Source organism: Neofelis nebulosa, chromosome 4 (genome assembly GCF_028018385.1).
Source record: "Neofelis nebulosa isolate mNeoNeb1 chromosome 4, mNeoNeb1.pri, whole genome shotgun sequence".
Lineage (NCBI taxonomy): Eukaryota > Metazoa > Chordata > Mammalia > Carnivora > Felidae > Neofelis > Neofelis nebulosa.
The window spans coordinates 116,171,727-116,189,704 of record NC_080785.1 but is presented as its reverse complement, the minus strand read 5'-3'; the positions used below and the strand labels follow the sequence as shown (position 1 = coordinate 116,189,704).

At 37.2% G+C, this 17,978-nt stretch overlaps 1 protein-coding gene across 5 annotated transcripts in view; it reads left to right on the top strand.

Moving 5' to 3' along the window:
* PPARG (peroxisome proliferator activated receptor gamma) overlaps positions 1-17,978 on the top strand; it is a 136,808-nt gene that overhangs the window by 88,695 nt on the left and 30,135 nt on the right. For all 5 annotated transcript variants that reach the window (XM_058725963.1, XM_058725966.1, XM_058725964.1 and 2 more), the window contains one exon: positions 7,465-7,603. In XM_058725963.1, coding sequence (XP_058581946.1) covers positions 7,465-7,603 — 139 coding nt within the window. The remainder of the gene's footprint in view (positions 1-7,464; positions 7,604-17,978) is intronic.

Genomic DNA, 17,978 nt, shown 5'->3' with positions numbered 1-17,978 from the left:
TTTAACCACATTCTGCCTAAGTTTTTGCATCTATAAAATGATGGGGTTGAATTAGATGATCTCTAAAATCTCTTTAATTCAGTTTATTTTTCTAAAGGCAACCTAATAAAATGAAAAGAGACAAGATTGTAGTCACCCAGCCACCTGTCCAGAGTTACTAGCCAATCATATAAACCCTCAGTCACCTCATGTGTAAAATGACTCGGTTGAATTACTTATCCAAGGTCTTATTCATTTCTAAGGTCTAAAATTCCAAAATGACTTTTTGAAATACTATTGGCAGAGAGATACTTTCATTTAAAACACTAATAAGTATTCATTGTGTGATTGAAACCAAACTAAAATAACTGTGATGAATGAAATCATTAGGTATGGTCAGTTATTTAAGATTGCAGTGACTAGTGAAAACATGTCATTTTATTGTGTTAGATTTATATAATTTTGGAGTAAATTGTTGCCAAATTCTGAGAAACACCTGAAGAAACCATTCTGTTTGGTCATCTTGGTAATTAACATTGGTAAATAAAAACAGTGTGATTGGTTAAGTTTCCTCCATATATTACTGCTTTTTATAGGCTTAGAAAATGAGAACGTTTAAGCAAATAGTTCCATCATGTCAGTATTTGTGGGCAGTGGCCATTACTGATAACAGCTAAAAATTGAAAGACAGTAGTTGGTTACGGTAATAAAAACTAAGTCCTGAGGGCACAAAACTTACAAAGTAAAAGCAAGCAAAGAAGAAAAATAGCAAGAAGGAGAAGGACAAAGTTCAGATGCCATCAAATTAGGAACAGAAAGGGTCCTAAGGCAGAGATGGAGAATGAACACTTAATAAAATCCAAAGACCCTGGATTACAGACTTCTGAGACTAAAATGCAAAGAACATTATGCTAACCTTGGAAGGCAAAATAAATATCTACTCATTTTATTTTATTTTATTTTTTTAATATTTTTAACGTTTATTTATTTTTGAGACAGAGAGAGAGAGAGCATGAACAGGGGAGGGTCAGAGAAAGAGGGAGACACAGAATCTGAAACAGGCTCCAGGCTCTGAGCTGTCAGCACAGAGCCCTATGCGGGGCTCGAACTCACGGACCGCGAGATCATGACCTGAGCCGAAGTCGGACGCTTAACCGACTGAGCCACCCAGGCGCCCCAATTACTCATTTTAAAGATAAGAATAAAAAGAAATGTTAGTGGAATAATATAATTTAGCTTCTCCACATATAAGTCAGTAGTTCTCAAAGTGTGTTCTGGAAGCCTGTGGATTCCCTAAGACCTTTTCAAGGCACCTGTGAGGTTGAAACTACTTTTATAATAATTCTCAGTTGTCATTTACCGTTTTCACTCTCACTCTCTCAGGAGTGTAAGTGGAGTGTTCCAGAAACTACATGACATGGAATAGTAATATAGCTTTGGTGGCTAATGGAATGTTTGCCTGTTATGTTCTTGTACATAACAATTTTTCAGTTTTAATTGCTAGTCTGACAAGTATCAGTAGATATAACCCACATAAACAAAAGCTCATGGGGTCCTCAATAATTTTTAAGAGAGTAAAGGGGTCCTAAGACCAGAAAGTTTGAGAACCACTGTTATAAGGCATTGAGGCTGAAGAAATACTCATTCTTTGCTGCTGTGGAATTAAACAAAATTGCTGCCGCAGTCTGAATGCAGCTAATTTAGATCAGTGGCTATCAGTAATCAAAGATATCTTCTTAGCTTATCAACAATACTCAACAAAAAGCCAGGAAAGTGAACAAACAAATGTGTTTGACTCACCTGTATTTTGTAAAGGGTACTTTGGCAGTTTAACATTTGCCATTTCAGCAGAATGTAGCATGTGCCCATGATTAGAATACAGTTAACCATAAACCTGCAGACTAGTTTATGAATTGAAAAGAGTAGTCTGGGGTGCCTGGGTGGCTCAGTCGGTTAGGCCTCCGACTTCAGCTCAGGTCATGATCTGGCAGTTTGTGGGTTTGGGCCCCGCATCAGGCTCTGTGCTGACAGCTCGGAGCTTGGAGCCTGCTTCAAATTGTGTGTCTCCCTCTCTCTCTGCTCCTCCCCTGCTCATGCTCTGTCTCTGTCTCAAAAATAAATAAACATTAAAAAAAAAAAAAAAAAAGAATAGTTCTAGTATTGCTTATGATACATGTTAGTGGGTCATCTGAAACAGTTTTACATTGTCAATGGAACAGGTTTATATTAGCGATCCCTGCCAAAATTCAAACAGGAATAAACAGAATTGGGCTTGGATTAAAGTGGAATAGTGACAGATTCTTGGTTATTAATATTGCAGACTTAGATAAAAAAGAACCTTTGGCTATTGAATAATATATACACCAAAGCAACTCCTAAGCTGTGTGCTGAATTTGTGTATATTTTTAGTTTACGGTTTTTTGTACATGTACAGTACACAAATAATATTCAGGATTATTTTCCTTTAACATTGAAAGACCCCAAATCATCACAAAAATAATATGATACACATTGAAAGATATCGTATGAGTCAAAACAAAACTTTGCATTGTAAGTAACATAATTCTCTCATCAAAAACACCTTCCTTTCCAGCCATGCCAGATAACTGAATACTCTGGAACCTGCCCATTTAAGCTAGCTAAGCAGTATGTTCAACCACGAGGATCAGTTTTTAAAAGTGAAAATTTTAAAAAGCACTCAAGGAATAGCATAAAACATATATGATCACAATGGCAAAAATCCAAACAAAATTTCCCACCAACATTTATTCATGAGAATGGTTCTGTACATTAGCCTTCTGTTAAAATGTGAAAAAAATGGGGCGCCTGGATGGCTCAGTTGGATAAGCGTCTGACTTCGGCTCAGGTCATGATTTCATAGTTTGTGGGTTCAAGCTGCGTCTTGGGCTCTGTGTTGACAGCCCAGAGCCTGGATCTTGCTTCAGATTCTGTGTCTCCTCTTTCTGCCCCTCTCCTGCTTGCACTCTGTCTCTCTCTCTCTCTCTCTCAAAAATAAATAAACATTAAAAAAAATTTAATGTGAAAAAAATACCTTTTTTAATATTCAGAGGTCCTTAGAACCTTAATTTGAGAATTAAGGAGGCTTCAAGTTCTAACAGATCTATATATAGGTCTATATATGTACCTATTCTTTGAGATATTGCTGATCTCACAAGAGGTAGGGAAAACTCCTAACCAACAAGGGCAAAACAAACAAACAAAAAAAACCCTAGGTCTTGAGCTGTGACCTACAGGCACACTTACTGGGGCAGGGTTTCTCTTGTGATAGGTGCCCATAGGAGGTGCAGCATTGCACGAAAGACAGATGCCTATAGCAGTATCCAGAGCCATCAGTGAGAGGGAGCTGAGTCTGGGGCTTTTGAATTGAGCCAGCTTTCTCAAGAGAATCTGAAATAGTCACAAGTCACTGGAGCCCCTGGCTTCTAACAGAAGCGTCTGCAAATTCTTTTTGGAGGAAAGACTTCTCAATTTAGACCCTGTAGGATTCCCACAGTTTGAGGTCAATATACAAGTTCAAAATATCAGTAAGCATATTAAGAAGTTAATCACCTTGAATAACATTTATCAAAAATAAACAAAAACAGATTTAGACCCCTCTGCCCCTATACAAGGAAAGCAGATAATGATAATTGGGATGCCTGATAGAGAAAAAAGCTGTGTATGAATTGTTTCAAGAAAAAGGGCAGAATCACCCAATGAACAAGCAAGAGTAGACTTGACAGGAACAACTAGGCAGATTTGAAAATAAATCAGTATGTTTAGTGAAGTGAAACTTCTAAAGTGAAAAATATAATTATCGAAATAAGAATTCAGCAGAGGGGTTAATTAGCATATTGTACATAATAGAAGAAAGGATTAGTGAACTGGAAGATAAATGTAAAGAAATTACTGAGAATGAGAACCACAGTGCCTTAAAGAATATGTGCTATCCAGAACCTGCTAAAAATTGAAGCCTCTTAGTTCTTGAAAGATTCATAGAATCTTGGAATATTAAAAATATGCCTTCTTTACTAATCAATAGAAGAGTAATGTACAGAACTCTTATCACTGATGAACTTTGGTAAGAAATGTTGCCCTTTTTTTCATTGTAATTATATATTTTTGTTGTTTTATTTGATTGCTCTGATGTTTACTTTTATAATCAATATTAGTATGACAAAAAGATGGAAACTAGAAAGGAGAAGTTGAGAAATATGGAAGGCTAGAATAAGAAGGTCTAACACTTAGCTAATTAATGTCAGAACTGATAAACAAGTGAAATCATGATGCAGAAAACATGTCCAAGAAAATAAATGAAAAGAAACGCATGCTGAGACACACTGCAGTAAAACTGCAGAATACTAAAAACTAAGAGAATATATAAAAGCAACCAATGAGAAAAGAAAAAAAACACTTTAGAGTAAGTTAACAGTAGACCCCTCCACAGCAGCAATCATGGAACTCCAAGTGAAGATAACTGAGTATTCTATAATCTTTTAACAATGAGAGTGAAATGAAAACGTTTACAGGTTAAAAACAAACAAACAAACAAACAAACATGATACTGAGGGGGTTTAAGCCTCTGACTCTTGATTTCGTCTCAGATCTTGATCTCATGGTCTGTGAGTTCAAACCCCATGTCGGGCTCCATGCTGACAGCATGGAGCCTGCTTGGGATTCCTTCTGTCCCTCTTTTTCTGCCCCTTCCCTGCTCATGTGCACTCATGTGCGTGCTCTCTCTCTCAAAATAAGTAGTAAAAACAACAACAAGAGACTGAAATAGTAAATTTCAAAGATGGTACAGCATAGAAAGGAGAATATATTTGCAACATCTCTAACAGACAACAGATTAGTGTCTTAGAATATATAAAAAATTTCTAAAATTCAGTATTAAGGAAGAGACAATCCAATTAAAAACTAGGAAATAAAGAATCAGGAAAATACAAATTAAGATCACACTTAGATTCTGTTATACATTGTGAAATATTAAGAGGTCTGACAGGAGCGTCTGGGTGGCTCTGTCATGTCAGTTGGGTGTCCAACTTCAGCTCAGGTCATGATCTCATGCCTTGTGGGTTCCAACCCCACCTTGGGCTCTGTGCTGATGGCTCAGAGCCTGGAGCCTGCTTTGGTTTCTCTCTCTCTTTGTCCCTCAACAGCTCATGCTCTGTCCTTCAAAAATAAATAAACATTAAAAAAATTTTTTAAAAGTCTGACAATACCAATTGGTAGAGGGAATGGAAGTTGATATTTTCACTCTGAAAAACAATTTGGTATGATCTTGTAAAATTTATCATTCACCTCTGTACAATCCAAAAACTTCACCCCTAGGTAACTCTTGTACATGTGCATCATAAAACATTTACAAGAATATTTATAGAAGCACTGTTTATAATAGCAAAATATTGGCAACAATTTAAACATCCATCAATGTGAGAAGATAGGAGCCTTCTTAAAGAAAAAATGATAAAATATTTTTAAAAACACATGAAAAGATGTTAATAAATTGTGAAATAGTCATAGAATGGAATATTATGAAATTGTGAAAATGAATAAATCATAGCTTTTCACAAGAAAGTAGATACATTTTAGAAATCTAATACTAAATTTTAAAAAATGAAACTCCCAAAATACTGTATGAAGTATACCATTTAATAAAGCCCCCAAACAAGCATAAGTAAGCAGTGTATTTTTCAATTTTACATACAGTGTGGTAAAACTGTATTTTCTTAAAAGTCAAGAAAATAATAAATACAAAATTGAGAATAATGATTACTTTGCCCAGGGGAAACAGAGTGCAGGAGTTGGATAGGGGAAAAATACATAACTATTCCAGTCGTGATTTTAAATCTTGGGCTATGGGCTCATGTCTAATAATTATCTTATTATGTTTTATAATTACATATATTTTCTACATGTTAGTAATTAATATTACACTTAATAAGATAACAGAAAAGGAAAAGAGTATACCAATGGCCTTGTGATATCTCATTCATGGTTTAGGATCAAAATAATATCAGAGATGGCCCAGAAAGGAAGTTAAGTGACGCACATATTCATTCAACAGATTTTATTAGAAGACTGTTGTTGTATTTAGGTCATATCCAGTGACTCCCCATGAAGCTCACAATTTTAATTAGGCAGTGGGGGATGGGCAGAAAATAAACACTTAAAATATAATAAGTAAATTATATGGTATGTTAGAAAGTCCTAACTGTTACTAGAAAATAACAAAACAAAACAGAAACTAGAGCCCTGTGAAGAAAACCAGAGGTTCCAAAAGAGAGGTGGGGGCAGAGACTGGCCACAGTATTAAATAGGGCATATAAGCCTCATTGAGAAGTTGACATGTTAGCAAGCTTGAAGGCAGTGAGACGAGTAAGCAAGTGTATATTTAGAGGAAGGTCTTTCCATGTGAGAGAAAAAAGTCAGGAGTGATTTCAAGGAGTTTGGCATCAGAGACTGGGAGAGTGTTTGTACCAACCGAAATGGTGAAAGCCTCCAGAAGTGAGTTTGCAGGGTAAGACCCGAGTTTCAGGGTTGGACATGCTGGGTTTCAGGTAGCTGTTAGATTTCCAAGTGACATGCCTAGTAAGCAGTAGAAACTTGTCTGGAGTTCAAGATGCAAATGCAGAGAAAGTGAAAATGTGTGTCAGCAGCAGAATCCATACTAGTTCAGGGGTTTTTGCACGAAATGGGGCCAGATAAATTTGAAAGAGTTAAGAATTGAGTTTCATGGAGATGAGAACAATAGAAACTAGTAAGAACACTCTGACAACAACAACAAAAAATGGAGTTATTAGCAAACATTTCCAATTAGAATTTCTTTTAGGTCTTTCAAAAATATATAAATACAGCAGAATTCAGTTAGCCTCGAATTGACCTATTTGCTGTTTTGAGATGGCAGTCCATTGTCTAAGGATTTGTTTATTACTTCTCTTGTTCTTTCCTATAATCTTTTTTTGTGTGTAGGCTACAACAGTTATGGAGCACTCTTTCAATCGCATAAGTAAATGAAACCAATTCTGTAGGAAATTATGCAACATAGAGAATTCTAAAAAATTGTCCACATGTGGATTTTTATTGGCCCTGATCATGTTTTAGAATGAAATGATTATAACTTCGCCAAATGGCTTAGCACAATAATAAAGGCTGGGGCATGCTGTTGGAAGGATTTGCAGAGAAACTGAACTGATTACATGGTGTTTTATTTGCATTACATTAAATCCAGAGCACTTCTTAGAGTGTGCTGAAACTCAAACGTAGAGCCAAGATACATTGAATGACATCAGTTGGATATGGTCACGTCTCAGAGCTAAAGAAGGACACTGGAGATCTTGTAGCAGTTACATGACTTGTCTGAAGTCACCAGTGACAGAACCTTCCTTTGCTGATACCTAGGCCAGTGCCTTTAGCCAAATGTTGCTGCTTCCATGTATCATAAAGACTTAAAATTTGCTTTCTTTTTTCCATATCCCTTTGCAGGGGTTCTTCCGGAGGACAATCAGATTGAAGCTCATTTACGATAGGTGTGACCTTAACTGTCGTATCCACAAAAAAAGTAGAAATAAATGTCAGTACTGTCGGTTTCAGAAATGCCTTGCTGTGGGGATGTCTCATAATGGTAAGTGAACACTTAGTACACATATTTAACTGTTCTCATTATGGCTGCCAGATAAGTAGCCTGTAGGGCCATTGCTGAAAATGTGGACAGTTTTCCACAAAATTCCAGATTTCAGAATATTATATGCTGATAAAGCATTTCTCATTTCGGGTGAGGTTTATTAGGCTCTTAGTGTGCAATCTTTCTTTCAGTGGTTTGGCATCTGCCATGATGGGAGAGAAGACTTGAAAATATGAGAAGTGATAAGAAATAACTGTAGTATTTCCAAATGAATGTAATGATTGTGATTCATTTTTTATGTTGCTTTAATAGCATTAAAAATGGCATTATTCTTGTGTATATCAGTAGTTTCTTTCTGCTTTGAGAAAACTGCAGGTTTCTGGCTGTGGAACTTTAAGTGGAATATCAGAATCTAGAGTATATCCTTTTTTTCCTCTTTGCTGTGCAAAGATGAGTATAGATATAGCAGTACCCTTGACTTCAAAGAGCATACAGGCTTGTGGATAAAGCAAAGATTTTAAGCTCCCACAAAACTTCAGTGTCCATAGAATCATAAGAAAATAAAAATTTCTATTTTATAAACCTGTATCTAAAATCAAGCTTATGATTTTGAGTGTTGGCTTAAGAGAAAGAATGTAGAAGACCTTTGTTTTCATGAGTTGTAGAACTAACTCAGTAGAATCACGGAAGATAGGCCTATTTTAAGAAGTAGTTCTTGATTTCCATTTAGCTCTGATTGGTGTTAACAAAATCACAAAACAAATTTGATAGTAACTTTATAGTATTATATTTGTCAAGTATTTGTTCTTTCAAAATTCATTATGGGCTCAAGAAATCTAAAATGCCAAAGTGTTCAAATAAAATCTGAAGTCTTGTTTCACTGGATATTCTATTTTTTTTCTTTCTTTTGCCTTCACCGGTCTCAAAACTGATCTGGTAAGAAGATAACATTTGAAGTCAATCTTCATATGTTAAGGCTCCAAAGCATCTGTGAAAATTAGTTTTATTCCATCACGCAGATGTTTGGTTTTCACAGCGGAAATCTTAAAAGTATTTGAGAATCGCTAATTGGTTGATATCCTACTCTTTAAAAATAGTTTACGAAATTATATTTTTATAATTAATATGGGCCATTTCCTCTGAAGGCAAGAATGTATTATGAAGAAATCTGTCAGCTATACTGGACAGAGTGGAAATTTGGTCCAAATTTCCTCACAGTTGATTACGTCTGCTGTGTAGCAGTATACAACTGCAGTCATTGATTGCAAAAATAATTTACTGGTTTAATTCCATCAATTTTCTTTCATTTCAAGTCAAGGGTTATATTTTAGATGATGCAGTCAAGTTGCAATACATTTATTTTATCTTTATGGTGAAATCTTTGACTTTGAAATCATTATTACTAAGACTGCCTAGAAAAGCATGCCAGTTCTGCTTTTCATGCTATTTATTTTTTGTCCTTTAAATTTGTCACTTCACATATTGATGTAACATGTATTTCCTGTTGCTTGCACACATTCACATAAAATATGCCTCCTTTTGCTTATTGTTAATAAGCAAACAACATTTAAAGCCCAACCTATATAGTATTGATGGTATAATTTTCTCTTCCCAGAAAATTCAAAGAAAACCATCATAAACCTAATAATAAAGTCATCATTTGACTTTATATGGTGATTAGAATATTCTGTTTAGAGAGAAGAACAATCTTTTCTTTTTAATGTTTATTTTTGAGAGAGACAGAGCATGAGTGTAGGAGGGGCGGGGGGGGGGGGGGGGCGGGGAGAATCCAAAGCAGGGTCCAGGCTCTGAGCTGTCAGCACAGAATCTGACATGGGGCTCGAAATCATGAATTGTGAGATCATGACCTGAGCTGAAGTCAGATGCTCAACCAACTGAGTCACCCCAAGAGAAGAGCAATCTTGATAGGGAGTGTTCAGTTAATTCTTCTTGCAAAGACAAAAAAAAAAAAAAAAAAAAAAAAAAAAAAAGAATTAGACTTACGCAGTTCAACGTTTACAAGATTGCAGCAGTGACTGAGAAAATCCCTTCTAAGAAGTGTTCATAGGAATGTGTTTGCTGTATGGAAAACATTTGATCAAAGCACAAGAAGGGAAAGCCAACAGCGAGGTTTTGAATAGTTTTGCCTGTTATCCTGAGAAAGGAAACATTTCCAAATACAAAGTTTTCTAGGAGGTTGTAGTAACTATCTAAAATTATTTTGTTATTATATTAATGTTTTCTGTGAATGGACCTCACTATAATAACCCACCCAATTTATCAGGAGGCTTATAGTGTTGTACCAGATCGGCACCTTGCTGCTTTCAGTACACACAAGAAGAGATGAACATCCCCCGAAGTAAATGTACTCCATTCTCTATTACTTGTGTTTCTGCTCTTTGGTGTCTGTTTAATCCATTCGGTGCATTTAGGTTGTCCATTAGCCACCACTCCCAGCTTTAAAGGAGGCTTCTATAAGTAACCTTCAGTGAACCCTCAGGGCCCTGGGCAACATTGTTGGAAAATCACTGAAACAAGGGTTGCTAATCCTTTCAACTTTGAAAGTTCTATGATTCTGCGTAAGTCAGACAACCTACCTCACCAAAGTTTTCACTTTTCATTAAGCTAGTCCATATATTATAGACAGTGTCACCATCTTCTCAGATATGTAGGTATCTGACACCTATATGTTTTGTTGCCATAAAAATATAATTCATGGGGCGCCTGGGTGGCGCAGTCGGTTAAGCGTCCGACTTCAGCCAGGTCACGATCTCGCGGTCCATGAGTTCGAGCCCCGCGTCGGGCTCTGGGCTGATGGCTCGGAGCCTGGAGCCTGTTTCCGATTCTGTGTCTCCTTCTCTCTGCCCCTCCCCCGTTCATGCTCTGTCTGTCTCTCTCTGTCCCAAAAATAAATAAAAAACGTTGAAAAAAAATATATAATTCCTATGCTTGAATCAGGTCATCTAGATGTTCTGATCAATTGCTCAGCAATTTAAGGCATTACATCTGATGATCACATAACAATGTAGCCTAGCCCCAGAGTACAAATCTAGAGCAGTCCAGGCTAAAGAACATAGATGGTATATTTGGTTAAAAGTGTATGGTTCCATCTTCAGATGGAACTTCCATTTTAATTGTGACATGTAGCCTAAACATCGTAGAAGGACAGGAGGATTTCAGAATTCTTACACTTGGGAACCTAGTTGTTTCTCAGATAATCTGTTTTCAGCACTGGGTAGGAAAAATATCCAAGCGTTGGACTGAAGTGCTTTGGGAGCAAAGTTTTTATTTTTCTGCAGTGATCAGGATAAACACGTGTTGCAATTGTTTTGGTCATTTAACATACCATCATTTCTAGACCATGGGCCAGTTCCACTGATGGCTCCCCAGTCTTTGTGAGTCATGCTTGGCACAATCAGTTCAATACCCTGTCCAGACACCTTTAGAGGAAAGCTCCAAATGAAAGTAAAGCAGAAATAAAGACCCAGCTTCCTAGGCTACCCAGAGGTGCATGTGACTTACCAAGTGATCATAGCATAACCTGCTTCTTGTTTTACATTTTGAATTAGTGAAGCTGGTGTCTACAGATTCTTGATAAAAATGCTCACATAGATTAATATTTCTTCAGTCAAGTGGACACTTAAACTTTTATAGTTTTTCTTAGTATAATTTTTGTTTTAAAATTCTGTTGGCAAGATCCCTGACATGAATCATATTTTTAAAATGTGACTCCTTTATTTTTTTTTAATTTATTTATTTTGAGAGAGAGCATGTGAGCCGAGGAGGGACAGAGAGAGACACAGAATCCGAAGCAGGCTCTGGGCTCCAAGCTGTTAGCACAGATTCCGACGCAGGGCTCAAACCCACAAACCATGAGATCATGACATGAGCTGAAGTCAGACACCCAACCGACTGAGCCATCCAGGCGCCCCTTGACTTCTTTATTTTTGATAAGATAATTTATTCATTAAGAATTTTGACTACTGGAGTTCCTGGGTGGCTTAGTCGGTTAAGTGTCTGACTCTGGATTTCGACTCAAGTCATGATCTCACATTTGTGAGATCACACCCTGTGTCGGGCTCCTCGTTAAGCATGGAACCTGCTTAGGATATCTGCCTTCCTCTCTGTCTTTCCCTCTCTCTCTCCCCACCCCTTCTTCCCCTCTCCCCTGCTTGTCCTCTCTAAATAAAATTAAGATAAGATAAGATAAAAATAAATTTTGAATAGTGAATATTTCGTATTTGGAGCTGCTTTTCATGTATGAAGTAAATAATAAAATTATAAGTATAGCCTGTTACTTTTTAAAAAATAATGTGAAGTAGAGAAGAATTGACTTACTTATGAGTCATTCAGTTAGGTTTTCCCTATGCCAGTGAGATTTGAATGAAAATTATGCTTTTCATAAATGTAAAAATTAGTGAAGCTTTAGCTTTACTGATTAGGACATCCTATTATATAATGTATGGGTTTTTTTTTCTGTTATTTAAAAAAAAATGCTGACAACTTTAAAAATAATTTCTCAGCAGCTTCGTAAAAATCCAGAAAAAGGGTTTCACAGATATTTGTGGCACTCAGCATTTTACAAGTCAGTTCTCTCCTTCCTTGTAAAAAAGAAAAGCCTGAATGGCAAATAAGTTTAAATTTTAATACTTGGGGTTTTTTTTTAAAGTCTTCTTTGTAATATAAAGGAAAAATTATCCAAATGTTAATTTTCAGAAAATATAACAATGGACGAGGTCCTGATGCACATGGTAGCTTGTGCTGAGACCCACATGGCATTCGTGGCTACGTACAAGCTAACCTCCACCTCCTTTTCCCTCTGTTTATTATGTCCTTTGGCTCCCTGTCACAATCCTACCAGGCATTCAAGGCCCCATTCAAATGCCTTCTCTTCTGTAAGACTTTCTAATTCCCCCTCTTCCCTCTGTGTTTTAAACCTTTCTTGTGACACCCACACTCTGCTTTGTAAAGCAAGGGAGTGATCAGATCTATACTGCCCAAATCTAAACTACTGACAGCTGTAAAAAGGATAAGTTAGAGAAACAGGGAAATTCATAAGACAAATGCAATATTCTGAACCAAGACAGTGGGAAGTGTTAGTGAGAAGAAATTAAATTGTGAAAAATATCGGAGCAGTGACCAGTGAATGCAAGTGTCTGAGGGAAAGAGGGGTCATCAAAAATTGTTCAGGGTATGTAGTCGGGTGATAGAATGAATTAACTAAGAAAGGGAAACAGGGAAAGGAAACTGGAGGGGAAGAACAAAAATTCATTTTTAAAGTTGCATTTGAGGGTCTTACAGGATATCCAGCATCCATATATAAAGGAATATAGAAACAAGAGAAAACTAACAGTCCAGATCTCAGGAAAAGAGAGGGCAGGAGTTATGAGCACATTTTGTGAGCTAGAAGAATGAATTAGGAACAACAGAATATAAGGGAAGGAAGAGGGGCCATCATAAAGGTCTGGAACATAGGCAGAAAGATAGGAGAACCAGAAAAGCAGAAACCACAATGAGAACATTTTAAAGTCACAGGGTGAAGAAGGTCAACAGTAGCAAAAGCTGGGAGAGTGAATGCTGGAGTGCTCAAGCAGAAACAAGAACTCCGAAGAGGCCCCTAGATCTGGCTGTGAGAAAAAGCAATGGGGACTTTTAAGAGCAAAGTTTTGGAAATTTAAATGAGGCGTAAGCAAGATTGCAGTAGGTTAGGAGGTAAGTAGTGACAAATGCAGGCAAGGAAGAAAGACTACTCTTTCGGTAGTTTCAGTGGTGGAGGAAAGATGGACTGAAGAGATTATAACCAGGGTTAGAATCTTCAACATCCGCTTAGGTGGAAAGGAAGGAGCTAGTGAAGAGAGGTACATGAGAGAGAATAACCTGTGTATATATAGGCTCTCCCCTACTAGACATGTCCTGTCCTCCTGTTCCCCCAGTCCAGTCTGTCTAGCACAGTGTCTTGCATCAAACAGGTGTTCATTGAGTGAATTCAATGATCTCAGGTAAGACTTCAGGGAATCAGTGAGTCAGGTAAGGCCAGGGGTGTTTTGCCCATCTCTGCTTTGCGAAGAAACCTAGACAAATGTTTACATGTCCTCTGCAGATAGTTTGAAAATGTTACCCCTGAATAAAAATCACTTCATATTAGTGCTAAAGCTGCTCCGTGTTTTACTTAGAGGAGCAAGAAAATGATAGTTATTAGATTGCTCTGGCAGTGCTTTCTGCGCAACCTGAGAATGCACAAGTTTTTTCTCAAGAAAGAGAGGTAGAGGGGCGCCTGGGTGGCTCAGTCGGTTGAGCATCCGACTTCGGCTCAGGTCATGATCTCACGGTTTGTGAGTTCAAGCCCTGCGTGGGGGTCTCTGCTGACATCTTGGAGCCTGGAGCCTGCTTCAGATTCTGTGTGTCCCTCTCTCTCTGACCCTCCCCCACTCATACTCTGTCTCTCTCTGTTTCAGAAATAAATAAACATTAAAAAAAAAGAGAAGGGTAGAAAAACATAACTTATTGGCAACAGACCTATTAAAAGCAATAGTATTATATGTCTTATTTACATAGGCTTTTACAAAATAAATGTTAAAATTGACCATGAGACATAGCCTTACCAATTCTCAAAAGCCTAGTATGATTGCCAGTTCACCCCTTAGATGTTGACAGACAAAAATACTTTTAGTACAACTCAATTCATTCTTCTGTTTTCTGATTTATTATTTTGAAAATCGCTTTAATGTTTAAAATTAAGTACCATTTGTCTTGCATGCTCCTACAATTAGATAGGTGTTTTAAAAGAGTGTTATTAACTGTCATTAAGAAATATTGTTTCTTAGCACTATACCGAGATCCAAAGAGCAGGGTATCTAAGTACTGCATGTGTTCAGTAAATCAGCACTAAATACACAGTACTGAATCTGTTATATGGTAGCAGTGAACTGCATTCAGTTCAGTAAAAGTGTATTATATAAAGGCAAGCTAATACACTTTCACCAGAAACTGAGTCTCTACAAACCTCTTCTTCCTGAAGGCTGCATACTGATGCTGATAATGACAGATTTTTTTAAAACCAAGCAATATGAATTCTCTGTAGGTGATTCATTATATGACACTGAATGCCAGTATTTTGGAAGTTGCTGTTTGTCAGGTGCTAGATCTTTAGAACAGACATAATGTGTCTTTTTTTTTTTTTCTTCAGGGCTTCAGAGACTAGATAAAAATTGCTTAAAAGAAAGAAAGAGTGTAGTATGTTCTGCAACATTATATGTCGTCAGGATTTATAGAATTTTATAGCTAAACTTAGAGCTAAAAGAAGGAAATTTTAGAAGTCTTCTTTTCCAAGTCCCTCATTTTATAGATAAACCAGTTGAAAACCAAAGAAGTTAAGCCACTTGGATAGTTTTTCACTGAGCTGAAACTAGAAAGTTGACTTCCTGACTACTTGAAGTGTAGTGTTAATTTCATTGTCTTCCAGAGAGGCCAAGAGTACTCCCTCAGTGACTCATAGGAACACATGGAGCATTTTCCTCTGTCTTTGAAGCAATAGTGGAAGATGTGGAAAAATATACTTTTATATGGGCACACTCAGCCTTTATATTTCTGGTCCCCAACCCAGAACTTTCGTTTTCTATTTCTTAAGCTCTAATTTCAGTCTTATCGGAAACAGCAATCCAAAGGGAGAATTCCCCCCTCTTCTTGGTTTTCAGATGCTCTACCCAATGGGTAGAAACTGAGGTTTAAGAATTAGTACACCATTCCTTAAACAAGTTAAAGACAGAGAGATAGAGACATACATAGATAGAAGAGGTTTTCAGGATTTGTTCTGTATCTATGGGAAAGAATCTAGGTCTGTGTCCCTGACTACAAAATGATATCTGTAGTCTGGTCTATAGTCCACAGTAAACGTGGTTAACTTAGACCACTTCATCCACAAGTAACAAAAGCTGGGTTTATTAAGCATTACTATGTGCCACGTGCTATGCTGAACACTTTCTGTGCCTTATCTCACCACCTCACGTGCGGTAGATAGATATTATTACATAGGACTCAAAAGCAACAAAATAAAATTGAGTTTCTCCCTTTAAAAATGCATACAAATAGGGGCGCCTGGGTGGCTCAGTCAGTTAAGCCTCCAACTTCAGTTCAGGTCATGATCTCGCGGTCCGTGAGTTTGAGCCCTGCGTCGGGCTCTGTGCTGACCGCTCAGAGCCTGGAGCCTGTTTCGGATTCTGTGTCTCCCTCTCTCTCTGACCCTCCCCCATTCATGCTCTGTCTCTCTCTGTCTCAAAAATAAATAAACATTAAAAAAAAAATTTTTAAAAAATGCATACAAATAAAAAATGGTATTTCCTCTACAACTTCAGATTTCCATGTTTTATGCAAATTTAGTTTCACCAAATAGAATGTGTCTTTTATCTGTTTTGTTGAACCTCTGGTATATAAAAATGCTAAAATCACCTATCTGATTAGTTGCATTAATAGTTAATTGAATCTAATGTGCAGCATGAGCACATTGAATGAGCATTTAATGATACGGAAAACTTGTTCATAAGAGCTAGCCTTTTGGGAGAACTTTGACTTCTAAAAATTCACATATTATTTAGATCGTAGCAGAAGGCTTTTTGCCTTAATATGTCCTAATTCTAAATTAATTTTCAGAAGCTTTTTTTGGCTGTTTTTATTATGTTACAGAAAACCAAGATTAGCAAATATAATAGGTGGCTATGTTTGGCTGGGCTCTTCCTAACAGAAATTTTATTTTATTATTATTATTTTTTAAAAATTTTTAATGTTTATTTTTGAGAGAGAGAGAGCACGAGCAGGGGGTGGGCAGAGAGAGAGAGGGAGACACAGAATCCAAAGCAGGCTCCAGGCTCCGAGCTGTCAGCACAGAGCCTGACGCGGGGCTCGAACTCATGAAGCACGAGATCATGACCTGAGCCGCAGTCAGATGCTCAACCGACTGAGTCACCCAGGAGCCCCTATTTTATAATTTTTTTTAATTGAAATATAGTAGGCACACCATGTTACATTAGTTTCAGGTATACAACATAGTGATTCAACGTCTCTATGTGTTATGCTGTGCTCCCCACAGTGTAGCTACCATCTGTCACCATACAATGCTATCACAGTACCATTGACTATATTCCCCATGCTGTACCTTTCATCTCTGTGACTTATTCATCCCATAACTGGAAGTCTTTACCTCCCACTCCCTTTTGGCTGTTTGTTTATTTTAAATTAACTTTTTGGATTACCTTTTAGGAAAAAAAGTACTTTCCTAGATGTGTATATTTATACTTTATTACCTGTAAAAATTTAACCAGAGCCTAGAACAATGTTGCGCACACAGTAGATAGTCAGTAATTATTCATTGTGTAAAGAGATGGCACTGTGCACTCTGTTACATAAAGAGCCACAGATTGTTGGTGATTCCAGCCACTCTGTTTTGTTAGAGAATTTGGGTTGTCTCCACGCTTTACACCAAACCTCTTCTCCCTTCAATGTGCCATAATTCTTAGCCCATCCCCCCTCCCACAACCCCTCCTGTAACCCTGTTTGTTCTCCATATTTATGAGTCTCTTCTGTTTTCTCCCCCTCCCTGTTTTTATATTATTTTTGTTTCTCTTCCCTTATGTTCATCTGTTTTGTCTCTTAAAGTCCTCATATGAGAGAAGTCATATGATTTTTGTCTTCCTCTGACTAATTTCACTTAGTATAATACCCTCCAGTTCCATCCACGTAGTTGCAAATGGCAAGATTTCATTCTTTTGATTGTTGACTAATACTCCATTGTGTATATATATGTACCACATCTTCTTTATCCATTCATCCATCGATGGACATTTGGGCTCTTTCCATACTTTGGCTATTGTTGATAGTGCTGCTATAAACATGGGGGTGCATGTGCCCCTTCGAAACAGCACACCTGTATCCCTTGGATAAATGCCTAGTAGTGCAATTGCTGGGTCGTAGAGTAGTTCTATTTTTAGTTTTTTGAGGAACCTCCATACTGTTTTCCAGAGTGGCTGTACCAGCTTGCATTCCCAACAAACTTCCTGTTTTTAAACTTGATACTTTAAAGTTTAATTCATCAAGCATTTTTTTGTATACCTACCATGTGTATTGCACCCAGGAGCAAAGATGAGAAAACTCAGTACCCATAGATTCTAGTAGAATAACCAACATAAACCAATATAGAAGTACAGTATTAGTTTGCTACCTGAGCTAATACATGAATGCAACAGCAGCCCATTATTTGAGAAGCTTTTCCTAAACTGTCCGAAACCCCAGGTTTTTTATACACTCCTCATTGGGAGGAGGGATGGCATATCAACACCATTTTCCATGGAAGATACATAATTTTAGAAGTTATCGAGTGATTTTA